Source organism: Zonotrichia leucophrys, chromosome 8, assembly GCF_028769735.1.
Source record: "Zonotrichia leucophrys gambelii isolate GWCS_2022_RI chromosome 8, RI_Zleu_2.0, whole genome shotgun sequence".
Lineage (NCBI taxonomy): Eukaryota > Metazoa > Chordata > Aves > Passeriformes > Passerellidae > Zonotrichia > Zonotrichia leucophrys.
Genome location: NC_088178.1, coordinates 19058795 through 19076592, shown reverse-complemented (window position 1 = coordinate 19076592; position 17798 = coordinate 19058795). Strand labels below are relative to the sequence as shown.

Below are 17798 nucleotides of genomic sequence, written 5' to 3'. Positions count from 1 at the left end.
CTTAAACTGTATCAGGCTGCACAGAACAGAGCACTGGCAGTGTAACTGCTCACATGGCTGTTTCCATACTATAAAAAAGCAATTTAAGAAATACATGAAAAATTTTCTCTAAGTACATTTTCACCTAAGAGTTATCTGGGATTTCACAAGAACACTACTGCTGCCATTAAGAGAGGGGGGTGTTATATAGGTATAGAGATATTTAATGAAGTCCATTTGTTACAGGAATCCCTTGTGCAATTCTAGTAATCCCTTGGGTCTAGTCATGAGTGTCAGGTGCTGGCCAGTAGCAGAATGGATAAGTGTGTTCTGTTTTACCCGTATAAACATTTCCAATTCATTTTTCCTTCTTTTTTCAATTCTTTCAGACTCTATTTGGCAGGTGTGACAAACATACAGATGGTTAACAGCTGGTCCTCCTCCATATCTGCAGAAAAAGTAAAAAACCCAAACAATCAGCCTTGTGGAAAACATCATGTAAAAAGATCAAGCACCTGCAGACGTGGCAAACGTCAGTATGAACAGAAGGCTGACACATGCCAGTCACAGTGATGCCAAAAAGCCATAGTTTATTTTCTTAGTAATATTCTGTTCTCCATCCTAAGACCATCTTGCAAGTTCTGATGGCCTCATGCCAGTACAAACCATCTCAAACTCATCACAGACTTCAGAAGGAGCTGCTATGGTTAAACATGTCAGCGAGCAAGTATTGTTCAATATACACCAGGTGTGATTTTACCAAAGAAGATTCTAATTCTATTCTAAGAAACAACCTATGGAAATTCCAGCCAATTCTGTCTTAAACATGTTCCTCCATCCCACTGCAGACTTCCACTAGCTTTCCGACCTCCCTGACCCCAGCCTCTAAACTTATTTATAGTCTTGTTCTTAATAGGTTATTCTTGACCCTTCCCTCAAGTTTTTCTTGTGTGAAATTATATCCATGGAAGTCTGCAGGGGCACTGCTCCTCTGAAGGCTATTTTTACATACACAAAATGGATAATGGAAGAAAAATCCAGTACATCTAGGAAAAGGGAAATAAACTGCAAATACCATTGTTTTTATTTTTTACTTGTGTGCACCAAAACTTTAAAACATCAATAAAAGACTCCCCAAATCCTTAGATGTATCATTCAGGTGGCAGGAAATTAACAGTTAAAAATATTTCATGCAAGGGGAATACAGAGTGTTGAAAGCCATCAGCAAAGCTCTTCTGCAGCTTTTTGTTACTTTGGAATAAGGCATAGCTTGTAAGAATTCCTGCTTTGTAAGCAAGCACTCAAACCTGACTGACATTAAATTGTGGGGCAGTAACACAGAACACTCAGATATAAGTTATTTTGAAGCAGTACTGGCAGCTGAGGCTATGGATTCAAAGCCAACATAAAAGAAAAGCTGTCTGCAGCCAACAAGAGAACAGGAAGCTGATACAGAGAGCTCTTTCAAAAAACCTCTGCAAAGTGTACTTTTGCTGACCTACTTTGTGTTATTTCATACATACCATACATGTTTATTGCTTTAATATTGAAGCACTAACCCAATAACACACTACTCTCTGCAGTCTTTTACTTTGCATAAGGAAATTCTATAAATTGGCTGTTGGCAGCCCCTTCACTCAGCTGGATGCCCAGAGGGCTGTCTTTTTCCTGAGCCACTAATTCTAAAGTCTGATGCTGCTGCTTGGCTCTCAAACTATCACTGCATTTTTCCCAATTACAGCTCCAAACTTACCTGCTATACAGATTGTCCCATATATTCTGAGGTAGCATTACAACAAGGTCCTCTATGAAGTTAGCTTTGTGTGGAGGAACACCTGCAAAAGGAACAAAAACAAACAAACCCCCCCAAACAATGAAAAAACACTTGTGGATTTTAGTGAGGGGAGAAGACTATGTTACAAGTCCTTAAATAAATAAAAAACAGAACCTTTCAATGAATTCAGAGAAATTACATTAAATAAGTTTTACCTAGGCATAATCCATTACTATATTTACAGACACCACTGATTTTAGTCTTTTATGAGGCTGAAAAAGTTATAAAAAGCAGAAGCAAACTACATGAATGGCTAAAGTTAAAGGACTAGAATCCATTTTACATAATGAGTTCAAAAAGCTTCTTCAGGTATACAGTTAAAATGTCAGGATGATTAAATATCTTGATTATGCATGTAAACACTAACAAACTGTCTACTCAAAATTCACTTATTTGCTGCAGACCTTTAGGAATTAATTCAAACAGCATGAATACTTGAGAGCAGAGAGATTTTGAGGAAGGCAGAAATGGAGGGGCTTGCAGAATTAGCAGTGTTGAGTTGAAGCACATGGTAAACAACAGCAGACTATGCAGGAATTCTTGGGAACAGAGAAAATCAAGTACTTGAGCACTTGTACATCAAGAGTCATCTGCTGAAGCCCTGCAGAGGGAAAGCCAAAGGGCTCACAGGTACTCTGCACATGGCTACAGGGACACAACCATCCTGTGTTAAAATCTTGGTTCAGCAACAGGGGCAGCACCTCCATCTTCCAATCTATCACAATTGTACTTTTATTAGAAAATAGGTACTACACAGTAATGATTTCTTGGATTGTTAGCACTCAAATATGGCTATTTCCCCAAATGTGTTTTGCTTAGTGCAATGCTCTTATTTTTGGTTTTTTTTACATGTAGCACAAGGTAAAATTTTTATGCTCCTATACAAAATACACAGAATTACTACTTGATTGTCACACTGCTATGTACTGGATATGCTGCATCAGCTCAATTTCTTCCAAAGCAGCTTTCAAACCTTCTCACTGCTTATAGCCCCAAGCTGAGAAAATAATTTCAATTTGCAGATGAAAGTATTAAGGAGGATGATATAGCGACAGGGTGTTTTAAAATGTGAATATACACGTTTAAGAAGCAAGCAGACAAGAGGAACTGTTCCTCCTTAAGAATCAAGAAAGTTTATAAACAAAATCAAATGTGCAGAGAAAAGAAAAAAATAGGACAACTTAACACAGTATAATTTCTACTTAGCTACTAAAATAAGAAAGAATTTACTTAGAAGTTATAATTTACCAAAGAAATTATAATATGAACTTAGCATAGTCGAATTCCTTTTATTAAAACAAGTATACACCACTGTTACAGCTAGAAGTTGACAAATTATTCTTAAATGATTCACAGTTACAGTCTCACCTCCATGAATACAGAGAAAGTCATTATTTGAAATTGGTCCTGGCTCTGCAAAAGTCTTGAATTTATTTAACCACTGCCTGGAAACATAGAACTGCAGAAGACTTGGTTCCATCATATTCAGCAGCCCTGATATCCTCCGTCTCTCTCTTTGTGCTTCTTCACTGCTCTTTCTATTACAGAAACAGGAATCATTAAACAAATACAGATCCTGTGTACAGTGCAGATAACTTTTATGCAACTCTAACACAACGTATTTTGCAGCCAACTTTTAGTGGAAATTTGATCTTAGTACCAGAAATTTAAAATCTGAACATTGAGTTGCTTTTATTATCTCAAGCACAAAAGTTCCCTAGACTGAAGATGGTCATAACATGACTTCTCACCTTTTATTTAAATTCTCAGAAACAGAATAGCCTATAAATAGCATTAAATTAAATGCATAATAAAATGTATAATACAATGGATTAAATTACAATATATTAAAACCTCTATTTTCCTACATCCCATCCATCTGATAAATACTTTGGACAATTCCAGTTAAAGCTCTAACAGTTAAAAACTTTCTGTGTGCAAAACCTCCCTGTGTGCAGAATTCCCTTCCTCTAACTGGAAATAAGGTGGCTAGTTCTTAATTGATGCTTCAAGTTCTCTTACTATGCAGATTTCATTTTAACATTAACACTTTAGCCCTTACAGAGCAAGTGTTAAGGACATAACTGAAGGATAAGTTTTTCTCCAGCATAGGCTTTTCTCATTGGTCAAATTCTTCCATTATAATTCTCACAGGGCAGCTAAATCTGAAAGCTTCCCAATGGCTTAAAAAGTTATTTACATACATGACTCACAGGGGTATGATTGTACTTTTGATGTCTTCCTTACCTGTAGAAGAGAACATAAGCTTCTGCATTTTGCACTGTGGATTCTGATACCTCTGTGACACTCTGGTCATCAAATTCATACCACAAGTTATTTAAATTGTTGCGACAATAAGCTATATAATGTCCACCTAGGGTGCAGGAAGCAAGAGTTAGCAAAGAGGGTCTAGAGCTGCCATTTTACTCTGTGACACATGAAAAGGAACTAAGTCATAATAAAATCCCCAATATTAAATAGGAGAAACAGAATTGTTAGCAGATACGACTTTGAAATTAACTCCTGTCAAACTCAACATCAGCTTTTCTTAAATTTCTATTAGCTAGTGGTGAGTTGAACTACTTTCAGCACATTCCTACACTCTTCAAGCAGCATGCTGTTTAACACAGTCCTGAACCATGACATTCAGTGCAAGATTATCTGAACAATTTACTCTTGTCAGTCTCCACAACAAACTCTTTTCAAATCTTTGTATGCTTTAGAATAGAAAATAGCACAGATATGGAACAGCTACATGATACCATGATCATAACTAACTGTGTTTCAAAGACTATTCTTAATATATTTAAAATTATTACTATTTTTGAATTCATATTTAACTGCTAGTAAGTAAATAATCAAATATCTGCTAAACTGATTAGGTGAAGCATGACTTAGCAAGGACTAAATAGAAGTTGAAAAACTATCCAGTAGAACAAAAATAAAGGGAAAAAACCTCAAACAATGGATACTTTAAGTCTGAGAAGTATGAGGGGGTAACTTCCATAAAACCTATATAATTTCTGGCTTAAATGTTTTCTTTCTCCTATTTTCCAAATCTTATAAATGCTGAAATCATCTAGGCAGAAATTACCTTGACAGACAGCAATAAGATGTTTATTCAGCTACTCTTCATTACCCACAAATTGCAGTTACCACCTGTTTTGGGGTTAAATGGCGGTGATCATCCAAAAGAACATATTTTTAAAAAATTACTGGTACCTTTGTAGTTCTTTGTAAACAATTTCCAAATATTAAAGCATTGACACAAACAGCAGTTAGGTAGAGCAGCTGATCAACTGGTCGTCTGCTGGCAACTTTATTTGCACATTTATGTTGTTCAATAGTTTTCTTCCTTAATATTCCTGGACCTGTTAAATTTTTTCCACCTTCAATTTTATTCAGGTGTACCATATAATTTCAAAGATGTGCCAACACTTTCAGAGCAAGCCTTAAATCTTCAGGATCAAGGTAAAAATCACAGCATTCATCTTCCACTTTCTAATTACCTCTGTTTATCTCTTTACCCTTCAGTATACAGTTATCACCCTTGAAGAAGAGTGCTGATGTAGCAGCTGCAAGGATAAAACAATCAGCCCATACTCACTGCTGGCAGTCCCGTGGTGGCAGATGACAGACAGGAGATCGTAAGTCACGATTTGAGCAGGACTGTCCTTTGCAAGGAAAGGCTGAAGGTCAAGGCCTTCCAAGGGAAAGGACACATGGGTCCCAATTTTTGTGGAAAACATGAGTTCATGTCTGAATCTTTTGAGATGAATGCACAGAATCTGTAAGGATTGACAGATTCAGTCAAGAACTATACATGCTATTTGATATTAAATACCTAAAAACTGTGTGTACCATCTTTTCCTTTTATAATCCCAAAAAGAATAGTTTTCCCTGTGACTTCAAGCATATTAATAAACTCTGTGTTTTAATCAGCTGTGGCTACTAACATTGATGCAGCACTGAAAAATGTACCTTTTCTCAATGCACATATTGCACAATCTTGTAATGGGGACACCAATTCCTCCTGATTATTGCAGATATCAACTCATGCTTTGAAGTGTAACACTGGATTACTTTCTAAATGCAAAGTTACAAATGTTACTATAGAAAAGCTTTCCAGTCTGGCTGTGGTGCTTAATTCTGTGAACACAGTATAAACAGTAGAATATATACTAACACAGAATAGAAATGCTGCTACTGCCTGCAGACCAACAGCAGTAACATAGGGAAATTCCATTCCTGCACTTGTCATGTACAAGATTCATTTTCTTACAGGGTGAACAACCACATTGCTCACATTCTTAACAAATGCCAATTCAAAGGTAGACTTCCATCACACAGTATTATACACACAATTTACTCTGTGCAACTCATTTACTCTTACCACATTCATAATCATGCAGAAAAAATGCTTTAAAGTGCATACTGTGACAGTACCTCAGGAAATTTTTGTACTTTGCAGAATTTCACTCCATTTCTTAACCTAAGCAAAGGAAAAACCAAACCAAAACAACCAATGATTAATTCTGAAAAGGTTTTACTTTATTGCACTAGATCAGCAAAAGCCTAAGCTGAACATTGCATTAGTAAACCCAAAATATTTCTGGAATGTAGACTAGACATGGAGTAGCCAAAATGATACAAACAATGATGGTTCATAAGACAAGACAATCTGTACTGCTGAAAAATTCAAAACAGCCAGAACAATCGAGTCCCAGCTGGCTAACAGTTTCTATTAACATACAGGAAAAAACTTGAGGCTTCATGAAAGCTGATTATCCAGCAAAAGGAAAAAAAAATGAACTAAGTTTACTTCTAAGAAATTAACTACAGCACATACAAGAAGGAATAACGTTCCTGTACCATAAAGGGCTTCAAGCAGTCTTCACACCATTTCTGTTTCTTGGTTCTTTAGTATTTAAAGCCATATATTATTTATTTAACACACCTTAGTGACCTACTGCATATCAGGGGAAAGCTGCTAGTACTAGAGAGGGCTAAAGACTTTTATTTTGTCAAACAAAACCAATTTACATCTAAATTGGAATGGCATGAGAAAGAATTAAGCACATGTGGTAGGGTAAGTCAGTGCTTCCTTGGGAAGTATTCCTTGGGAATACTGAATTTCTGACAGTCAGAACACAGGATCATATCAAAAGATGAACAGTATTGGGACATACCCAACAGAAATAAATGTCTCTTGACTAACAGAAACAGTAAAACCTCAAATTAAGACAAAGTAAAACAAAGGTAAAAGCCAGCTTACTTTTTACACCTTCCACAGCTGTACATGTTATCACCTGCAAACATCAGGGAGAAGAAAACCAGCCATCATTCTCTAAATCCAAACAGTTATCCTTTAAGTGTGTACATTTGATAGAAAAAAGTGTCAAGGGAATTTAAGTTGCTTTCAGTATTTAATAGTCATAATAGTGTTGACATAGCAACTACAGGAGAGGTTCTTAGGTTTTATGTCTTCAACTATAAAGCAGTACAGTATAATCTGGAGAGGCAATGCTATATAATTCAAAAGGGAAATAATTTACTATGTCCAAATTGAGGTTATGAGAATGAATATTAATATAGTGGGTTTGAAATTTTTATGAGCCTTCAGTTGATACAATTTCACTAAACCAAATTCAGACTGACTTGACATTTCTAAAGTAGCTTTCATAGGCGTTTATCTCAAATACTCAGTTGAATGAGAAGCTTACCTTTCTGAAATGAATGATCCCAAATGAACAAGGACTGACTGTATTACACCTTAACAGGTGGCCTCTGCTTAACTGCATTAAGCTAAGAAGATATTAATCATCTCATTGTGACAGGAGGAAAAAAACACAGAAGAAACATGTTCAGGTAATTAACCTCTTACCCTTGAGCTCATCTCTGGCGAAAAAGGCAGCAAGACAATCTTGTAAGGTTACAACTGGACCCCAAAACCAGCTAGGAACACATGAGACAACAAACCTGAAACATCATTGACAGAAAAGAAAGAAAACCAACAAATGTTCTGCCAGAAGAGCAGAAACTAGAAGTTCAAAATAGATAATTGAATCAAACAAGGTAAATATTATTTACCTTTTGAAGTATTCCATAAAAAAGGCTATCCATCCCTGGGGGGCATATGCTTCTCCACATGACCCTGCCTTGACCAGAGATGTCTGATGACTTGCAGAATGGAGTTTAGCAAGATCTTCCTTACCTGGAATAGGCAAGGACAGATCCTGAAAGGTCTCCAGGGTTACAGACAGCTAAGGAAGAAAATAAATGAAACACAGTGGAGTTAAGCTTGAAGAGAAATGGTTAATTAAACTGAATTCTGTACAATTCACTAGTAACTACTAAGTCACTGCATAACTGAAAATTCCACTAGGTAGGAAATGATTGTAAAAAAGCATTAACAAGAACTCATTTTCTAAAAAAGAGGAACCAAAAAAATAACCTTTTAGAATGAACTTGCTCATTGTTATCACTGAAATATTTTTTTAGGTCATTATTATTTTTCTCCATATCAGTCATATAAAGCCCTATGATTTTTGCTTCAGGCTGTGTTACACAAAATTGTTTCAGAAAGCTTCAGTCCATTGTTTCTACAGCATTTTACTCTGACATTACATTGACCTGATGCAATTGGACTTGTTGCAAGGGAGACCCATCTGTGCATTTTCTTGCTCCTGTGCTTCATTTAGTGATCACATAGCCACAGAGTCAAACATCAAACACGTTTAGAAATTTTTGCTTGTTTTTTGAATTTCTTCACCAGATTACCCTAGGACAACTTCACAAAGCAGTCAATGATTCATATCACTGGAAAAGTTAGTGTCTTGGATTTTTTGAAAGACCTTATTTTGTAAACCTCAATCTATCTGATAAGACAGTTACAGCACTATATTAGATCACTGTCTCATCTTTTCTTTGAAACATCAGGTACCTGAGAACTTAAGACAGTAGCATGTATGCATTAGGATATTCAGAGCATTATTAAAAAGTAATGAGACCTAAATGAAGTTGAAGAGCAAGCTTCTCTCTTCATCCTTGCTGTAAATCAATTCTCAGAATGTTTTTTTAGCTATGAGTAAATATTCAGCTCTATGAATACAAGCTATTCTAAACACAAAGTGCTGGTAGAAGTCATCATTACAATTTGAGAGAACGAGTATGAAACACCCCAACCTTCTGAGGAAATCTGCCACAAAAGAATATAAAGTTACCAGAGAATGACTGTATTCATAAAGCAGTAAAAAAAGAACACAATGAAAGCCAGAACTTTCTCTTCTTACCCGATCACAGGTCAAGCACTGGACTGAACTTATTATAGTGCCATCAAATATATCAGAGATAACACTCCTGTACTTCTTGCGCTTCTTCCTTTTTGGTGACGATACCGTTGAAACTATAAAATGACAAAAGTAAAATGCTGCAGAAAGGCAAAGCACAGTGGATTCTGATTACATTTCAACTTTGTGTAATATAAGTAGAAGTCTCATGTTCAGAGTTAAATTATGAGCCAAGCCCCGTTTTCTATTTACTAAATATTTCTTAGGAATTATGAGATCACATTACTGCCATTATAGGCAATTAATGCGGGTTCCTCAAGCCATTGGGGACAATCACCAGAAACATTTGCCTCTGTAAGTAAAACTCAAACTGCCAGTCTTGAAGTCTACAGCCTATTGCTACATGATGGATTTATCTTGGCAGGAATCCCTCAAGGTATAAAAAGGAACATTTTATATGACACCTAATTTGATCAAATCTTCTTGGGACGTTTCAACCATGCTGGGCTGAAAGGCAGCATCACAATATTACTGTATCACAACACTGATGACAGAGGATTGAGGCAGACTAAAGGTACAACTGGAGTCCAGCCTAACAGCTGCTTATTAAAAAACCCCAGGTCTCTCAACCTCTCCTGGGCAAGCACCAGTGACCGAGCACCTCTTCTGACAGACTCACTTCAGGTTGTCTAAACCCTCCTGTAATGGCAAAGCCACAACTGGAGACAGTAGCACAGATGCAGCGTCAAAGCTGCTGAACAAACCAGCCAAGGAGGTCAATGATTCAAGTCCATTAAATCACTGTCATGCAACACCAATGCTAAAGCATTAAAAAGATAATAAAATGTTCAGAACTTATCTGCAAAGGCTATCAAATGAAGCAGGATCATAATATTAAAGTTGTATTTGTTTTTTTGATTTGGTTTGGTGCAATGCCTTAAAAGTAAGTTATGAAAGACAAGCTTTGCTTAAAGTAATCTACTGTTAGACAAATCAGGGAAAATAAAATTATATATTGTTCCTCATGCCCTAAAGCAGCCCTGTCTTATATGTAAAGGCAGTAAAAGTCTAAATATTCCAGATGCTCATAAAGGTTTCCTGCTGCAGTGCCAAGAGAAATACTCAGCACTGCAGGGACATTAACTACCATGAAGCAGCCAGCATTTACAGGTTTATCTACAGTACAATTACACTTTGCTCCTTAAACCTTAATTGACTAAAATGGTGATTTACTGAACTTCTGCTGAAGAACCAAGGAGCTTATCCTCTGGACAGCATTACCTTTGGGGGTACTAACTTCTCATACCTTTTTCTTCTCTCCAAACTGGTACAACTGAGAAAATTGTCTAAAAATAATAATCTGACTTCCTAAAATGGAGGCAAATACTATTCATGCTTCAAAAGAATCAGAAGATTATTGAAATACAGGGAATAATCTTGCATGTCCAGCTTACATAACACTCCCTTTTCCCCACCAGCTAAAAGCCCCTTAGGAACAACCCTGCATAGTTACACAAGACATAAGAAACACAATGAGAACTATAATGTGGAATAATTCAGTACCAGGAAGGAGAAAATAAAGAGCCTCTACCTTTTTTGTGGACTTGTGCCAGTGAAGAGCACGATGGGAATGACTTTGGAGGGCTGTTTGACAAGCGTGTGTTCATCCCTTCAACTGAGGATGGTGTTTGGGCTGCAGATACATCATTCATGTGAACATCATTGATGTAATCTGCAATTCAGAGTTGCACAAATTCTGTGAAAAAAATTACTGCAGAATGAACAGACACAGTGGTTGTGTAACTTATTTAACCCCACTGTCAGGTCACTGGACATTCAGGCATGTAGCACCACTTCAGTTCCTTTGAAGTTAAGAATGAAACAAAAAAACCCCACTCCATCTGAAACATTACCCAGTACAAACAGTTAGCTCACCAAGGGAATTAAAATCAAATTCAGAAGATCTAAACTGAAAAAATTTACTAAGTAGGGACGTAGTTTACAAGTAAAACCACCTACCTTATTTGGCCTATACCTCTACTACATTCTATAACTCACTTCTACTCCCACAGATATTCTGGCTAAGATTTTGACTATTTCAACGGCACTTCAGCAATGCATTACCTGAGAATCTGCTGTGTATCTGTACTTTGACAGTTCCTTGGTTATTTAAAAATTCAGTGGTCTCTGAAGCAGTGTTTGTGTCTTTTTCCAAGTCTTCCATAGAATTTGCTCGTTTAAGTTTGTTGCTTTTTTCTTTCTGCCAGTCTTTGGAAGTGACTGAACTGTTATCATCATCCTGAATTAACATGGTTGTTTCTGCAGGATCCTCTAAGACAGGTTTGAAAATTGTGTCATTTTCTGTTTTATCACAGTTTCCACAGGATTCACAGGGCTGAAAGCTTAAGTCTGACTGGCTCTTATCTTCTTCCATACTCTCTTCAACACTCATAGGCTGGGCATCTTCCAGTTCTACAACTGGTTCTTTAAGTTCCTCATGCAGCAAATCCATGAGACAACGTAAAAATTCTTGTGCATCCTAGAATTTTAAACAAGTTTTACCATATTACTCTACTTTATCCGGAAGATATTCACAACAGAAAGGATACAGATAACTAAAATGAAAGCCGGCTGTTAATGAGGAATAAAGACAGTTCCTCTGTCCCAGGTCTAATGTTCAAAACCACTTTCATTTCCAGACCATGTCTGTTTCCTGCATACATTTCTTGCATGTCACAAATAATCTTATCACACAAGTTTCCTCCAAAACACTCCAATTCCCAAAATAAATTATTTTAACAACACCAGCAAAAATGCTGCCATAGCTTACTGGAACGATGAATATAAACAAGTACCAGCAGCGTGGTCAGACCCCAGCTCTGCTTGTACTGGAGCATTTTAGAGATAAAATGCTCCATTAAAATCAACCAGAGCCTTGCTTTCACTGGGTATGAAGTAAAATTACTATGATGTTACTTAGCCTGACTTTCCAATGCATCACACTGACAACAATAATACAATTCTTCTAAAGCCTCAACAAGATTTCCCAAATGTGTTCCCACAAAGAGCTGTAATACTACAAGTCCAATTTGTGTTTGAAAACATCCTAAAAGCCACCAAATTTCATCAATCAGTGCAGTATCCATTTCTATCTTGGCAATAGAAAGCATCCAATAAAGCAGGTATGTGAGAAAACAAAAGCCTCTTGTTGGCAACTACTACTGCTTTTATTTTCTTCTGGTTTCCTTTTTGTATTCTGGCTGTTCATAATCGTAATTTTTGCTGCTCAACATTCCCATCTATCATAGCAATTACTTATTAAGCTCAAAACTGCTGACTACAAAACATTTCTTTTCTTAAAAATTGCAACTTACAGAACTGAGTTTGGATTTGGGTAATGAAAAAAAACCCCAGTATGCCTACTTGCTGGCAATCCTTTCACAAAAAACCAAAATTAACAAAACCATCTAGACACCAATTAAGAGATAAACATTCTTCATTGATCAGTGTAATTTTCTCCCTGAAGATTGGACATGGCTGCCCAGCTTGCTCTAGGAGAGTGCTGGCTATGAAAGCCCTGCTGTGTTTTAATTGTTGCCACAAAACCTGCTGAACACACAACTGAACTATGATCCAGCCATAACTGAAAAAGTTCTCATTAAGTGTTGCTCTGCATGGAAAAAGATGTTTTCATCAACATTCATATCTTCAAGAATTAAGTTTCCATACAGTTTCTTTTTGGTTTTCAAGGCTGAATTTCTGCTTTTTCAGAAAGATAGGTGGCACTTCAGAAATTCATGAGCAGATTACAGAACTTTAAGCTTAGTATTTAAACACTGACTTTACAGCCTCATGCAGCAATTGAACATTAAAACATGTCCTAATCCTTCACTCCACAAATATGAAACATAATGGAACCAGCAAAGTTCCTATTAATAAATGCAGATTCCCAGAAGACACTAGTAAGCTTTTCTAATTACAAGGTTTAAATTTTTCACCTAGTCCTAAAGCTTTTAATGATAGTGCTCCACACTGTATGAATGCACCAAGATATTGTATGAAGCAGCAACTGAAGAATGCCTTTCCTATAAAATAAACCCTGCCCTTTTAACAAGCTACCAACCTGAGGTTCCCATAACACACAAATGATGGGGCTTTTTTCCAAGACACTAAATGGAAATACTGAGTATTTTTTTTAAAACATCATTAACAGACATATATTAAAAATCTGTTATATTAACTTTTTTTTAGCATCTTTATTTTCTGAGACTGCTCAAATATTAGCAGCTTTATTTCCCACAAAGGAGAAGCTCAGATATTATTACTTGAATTTTCCTGAAAGAAAAGGAGTTATTCTACACTGAAGGCCTTTTGAGAATTTGATATAAGTAAATATAAAACATGACCTAACTACTGATTATTCCATTTCAAGTGATCTACATTCAAGTTATATTAACTAAAGTTTATGTTGCATTTGCTTTAAACAAATACAGGAAGTAAGGTATCTTAAGCATTAGATTTCTGATTAAGAGATAATTTTATGGCTTAGGCAGATTTAAAAGGCATCAGAAAGATTTACCTGTTGAGAGTAGCCTCGAAACATTGGATTAACAGTTTTAATTCCTTGAAATAAACCAGTAGGGACAACAGATCCAGGCCTAAAAAAAAAGTTTTAAATATATAAACACTGAAAAATAAAGAATTTAAATGGATTTTTTTTATCTTTACTGGGATCATACCATTACCTGCAATTGAACACCAATAAATCTTCACAAAACATAATATTGGCATTGAATTATTAACTACATGATTTTTAAACACCTGTCATCCAACTGAAACAGTGACTGTATCAGGCCTTTTCTGGCACATTTCTTGTCAGACAATCAGACAACAAATCAGACATACTCTTGCCTCTGTGCATAATTACTGTTTCTTTACCTTTGTTTTTATATTTTGAAGTATTTTCTTAGCTAGATATTACACAAATTCCATATAAGGAAATAAGAGACACTGATAAAATATTGATATGGAACAAAGGATACAGAGAGGATAAAATAGCTAAATATTTTAGATGTATTTCTGGCAAATATAAGCATTTTTAAGAGCTAAATGCTTGCAATCCAATCTATTTCTTGTCCTATCTTTGCTATGTATAAAAAATAACAGGTTATAAGGAGTGCTTAAGCCCTGCAAGTCAGTCTTTCCTTCCTAATTTTTTTTAAGAGGAATTCTGTGAACACATAAAATAAAATTAGAAACCTAGGGCAGATTAATGCATCCCTCATGACTCTGGAATTTATTTATTATCATTTCATCACCAAAATGATTTAATACCTGCTTTTGTGCCAGAGTTCTGTCATCAGCTTGAGGTAACTTTTACAAATTGCAGGTTTCTTATCTGTTCGGGCTAAGCCCCCACAGTCAAGAAAAAAGTGCGTCAAAGGTGGGCTGGGGAAAAAGAAGAAAACAGTAATTTTTTCAGGTTGTTAAAATACAGGAGGAAATCTGCATTTCATACAGGATTATATCACAAGAGTAATGCTATTCTATGACTGAACAGTTCCACTTCCTATGTTCATAAATGCTGCAACCAAACATTTCCTGGTAGGACAACTTCAGCAGTACAGCCACACTCTGATCCTAATATCTCTTCTCTTGAATTAAGAGTTTATTTTTATGTATTTCCTCTGCTTTTTCTGCAGCTTTTCTCAGATTTTCTTCTCATCTCTAAAATATTCTTATTTAGGAGGCATTAGAATGAAACAGAGAAAAAGCTGAGTGGCCCATATAACATAATAAATTGCTTGCAGTATACAAGACTGAGATTCAACAAATATATGTCCTCCTCCATGGTAGTGCACCTCTGCAAACCCCTTAAGTCCATCAGGAAAAAATGCATGCATAAGCAAATATAAAATTGCATTAACTATCATTTTCCTTACCAGTTGGAAAGAGCTTGTAAAGCTGCATTCATGTAACAAGTGTTTCCAATATTTTTTAATCCTGTTAGACCTGGAAAACAGAATAAATACAAATCTGTTAATCCAATAATTCCTAGAAAATACATACTGATCAAAATACTCATGGAACACTTGGTGCCAATTATAATGCAGAATTGCAACGAAAAGAAACACAGGACTCCTAAACAAATACCAATCTAACTAGAAGTAGTAATGAAGTGTTCTGATCTCAACTGAACTAAAGAACACTTCAGAAAAGTGGATTGTATTTCATCTTACTCACTTTCCATGGTTTATGACATCTGCAGATTTTAATTTAAAATATGTTTCTCAACACCAAAGTTTTACTTCAGCCTAATGACTTACCTGTTCAGTTAAACTGTTGCTATGCTGCATTTGTAACTAATCACATCACCAAAACCTTCTCTAAGATTTCACTCTTCTGTTCCAAATTCACACTAAATCAGATTACCCTCAATATTCAAAACCTACTCAACATGTGATTATCCCAGGCTAGTCCTGCAATTAGTCCTTTTCTATTCCAATGATACACCTTTATTTTTATTAACAGATTGCTCAATTCATACTTTCCTACATTGTTTACTTTCTAAGTCACACTATTTACATTCTTTACAGATAGTCACATATACCTTTTCCACACACATGAAAGTTATAACTGACATATATTCTCTCCATAATTATGAATTATGCTATTCATGGCTACTAAAGCATTACATTATTTAAGTAATATATCAAAATAAAATTGATTTTGTGTGAGGGAACAGTAACATTTCTAAGCAAAGAATCAGTAAGACCCAAAAATTAAAAATCATGACAAACACTCAGCAATCAGTACTCATGACTACGCAATTCCTGAAGTCTAGGAACTCTCCCGGTAGTTTTGTCTATGGCAGAAAATAAAAAGTTACTAATAAAATCTTTCTACATCTGAAAACCACTTGGGTTACTTCAGTTACAATTTCTAATAGATGGGACTTCAAAATTAAGTTTTACAATGTCCTTCTGTCTGAATGAAAATACAATCCTGCTTCCTGTATCAGAACATGCATTCCAAACTCTGCTACAAAGAGAACAATTATTCTTATAATGAAACTGGAAAGCAAGAACAGTTTGAAGATTTTGATTTTCTTTCCGTTTTTTTAGAAGCAGCACATGCTACAGGAAGATACTCTCACTGCATTTTTCCAGCCTGTAGTAATAAAAGGAAAGTTTTCAAACAGACTTCTTGTGAAGATATATTCTAATGTTTGCTTCATCAAAAGCATTTCAAAAGAAATTTTAGAAGCAAAGTTAAAACAAAGCTAAAGAAGATTCTTCCTTTCAGTTTGAATAAGTTTCTTAACAGTCCCATCATCATTACTGGGAACTTTACTGCAATTCTAATTGCATATTATTGCAAGGTAAGCTACATTCCCCAAAATATTAATAATCTAAGAAGAGATAAAAATATACAAAAGACACATTGGTTGGAGAAACTAACTAGGAATAGAACACATGGGGTAATGATGTAAGGGCAGATGGCAAATTAGTGGGGTGGTGTCACATCCTGCAAGGCTGTGCCAGACAACAGAAGGGACAAGGCAGCTTTCCTGAGCAATGCCAGCAGACTCAGGAGAGGAAAGCTGGCAGTGGCTGAGTGAAGGAGAAATGAGAGCCATTGCTGTGGTTTAACTGCAGCCAGCAACACAACACCCCAGAGCTGCTCACTCACTCACTCCCTAATGCTGGGATGGGCAGGGAGTTGTACAAGGGAGAAAACTCATGGGTTGAGAGAAAGCCAATTTACCAGGTGAAGCAAAAGCTGTTTGCACAAGCAAAGCAAAGCAAGGCATTCATCCACCACTGCCCCCAGACAGGGAGGTGCTCTGCCTTCTCCAGGAAAGCAGGGCTCCATCATGAATAATTGTCAAGACAAACACCCTAACTCTGAAAGTTCCTATCTTCCCTCTTCCTCTCCCAGGATGCCACATGTAATGGATTATCCCCCTGATCACTTGGGTCAGCTGTCCCAGTTGTGTCCCCTCCCAACCCTCTCCCTGGTGGGTGGTGTGGGAAACAGAAAAGGTTCACTGTGTGTAAGCCCTGCTAAGCAATACCTGAAACATCTCTACATTATCAACCTGTTTTCAGCACAAATCCAAAACCACAGCCCCATGGCAGCTACTCTGAGGAGAACTCTTGCCCAGCCAAAAGTGGCATATGCATAAATTAGAATAACTTTTCTCTCATCACTGATGGAAAACAAACTGCCTTGACATATGCAATGGTATCTCAAAAATAACAGCTCAACAATCTGCTAGTCATATTTTTCTGAAAAATGGTACTTAGCAGTATTTTCTTTACCATCAAATACACAGACAGTTTTTAGTTTTTTAGATCAATAATAATTAGAGGCTTTAAAGAAATAGTAATTATTATGTTCTCTTATGAAATGAAAGATTAAAGCTTCACTGCTTGGGATTAGCTTTGCTGCTTAGGATTTCATCACTCTAATTTTCATCTTTACACTAGATTCAGTATTAGGGTGGGGTAATCTTTGATATGAGAAAGTTTGGCAGTGCATGAAGTCAATTACGTCCAGGAGAAAACAAATAATCAAAACCCACACTAGGATACTACAGGCTCACAAAAGGATTACTCAAAATGAAGGAAAGTAAATCAGGAATCTTTTAGGGCAAAGAGGCAAAACCAGTAGAACAGATTTTTAAAAAGCCT

At 36.2% G+C, this 17798-nt stretch overlaps 1 protein-coding gene across 4 annotated transcripts in view; it reads right to left on the bottom strand.

Moving 5' to 3' along the window:
* The window catches only part of USP33 (ubiquitin specific peptidase 33), a 35437-nt gene that overhangs the window by 5575 nt on the left and 12064 nt on the right, over positions 1-17798 (bottom strand). For 2 of the 4 annotated variants that reach the window (XM_064719412.1, XM_064719411.1), the window contains 15 exons: positions 15045-15114; positions 14437-14550; positions 13682-13760; positions 11227-11641; positions 10694-10834; positions 9106-9218; positions 7905-8076; positions 7698-7802; positions 7089-7122; positions 6260-6305; positions 5421-5601; positions 4061-4187; positions 3182-3351; positions 1733-1814; positions 319-427 (listed from right to left, as the gene is read on the bottom strand). In XM_064719412.1, coding sequence (XP_064575482.1) covers positions 319-427; positions 1733-1814; positions 3182-3351; positions 4061-4187; positions 5421-5601; positions 6260-6305; positions 7089-7122; positions 7698-7802; positions 7905-8076; positions 9106-9218; positions 10694-10834; positions 11227-11641; positions 13682-13760; positions 14437-14550; positions 15045-15114 — 1958 coding nt within the window. Of the gene's footprint in view, positions 1-318; positions 428-1732; positions 1815-3181; positions 3352-4060; positions 4188-5420; positions 5602-6259; positions 6306-7088; positions 7123-7697; positions 7803-7903; positions 8077-9105; positions 9219-10693; positions 10835-11226; positions 11642-13681; positions 13761-14436; positions 14551-15044; positions 15115-17798 lie in introns of all 4 variants that reach the window. The other 2 variants (XM_064719413.1, XM_064719414.1) reach the window with 2 other exon arrangements.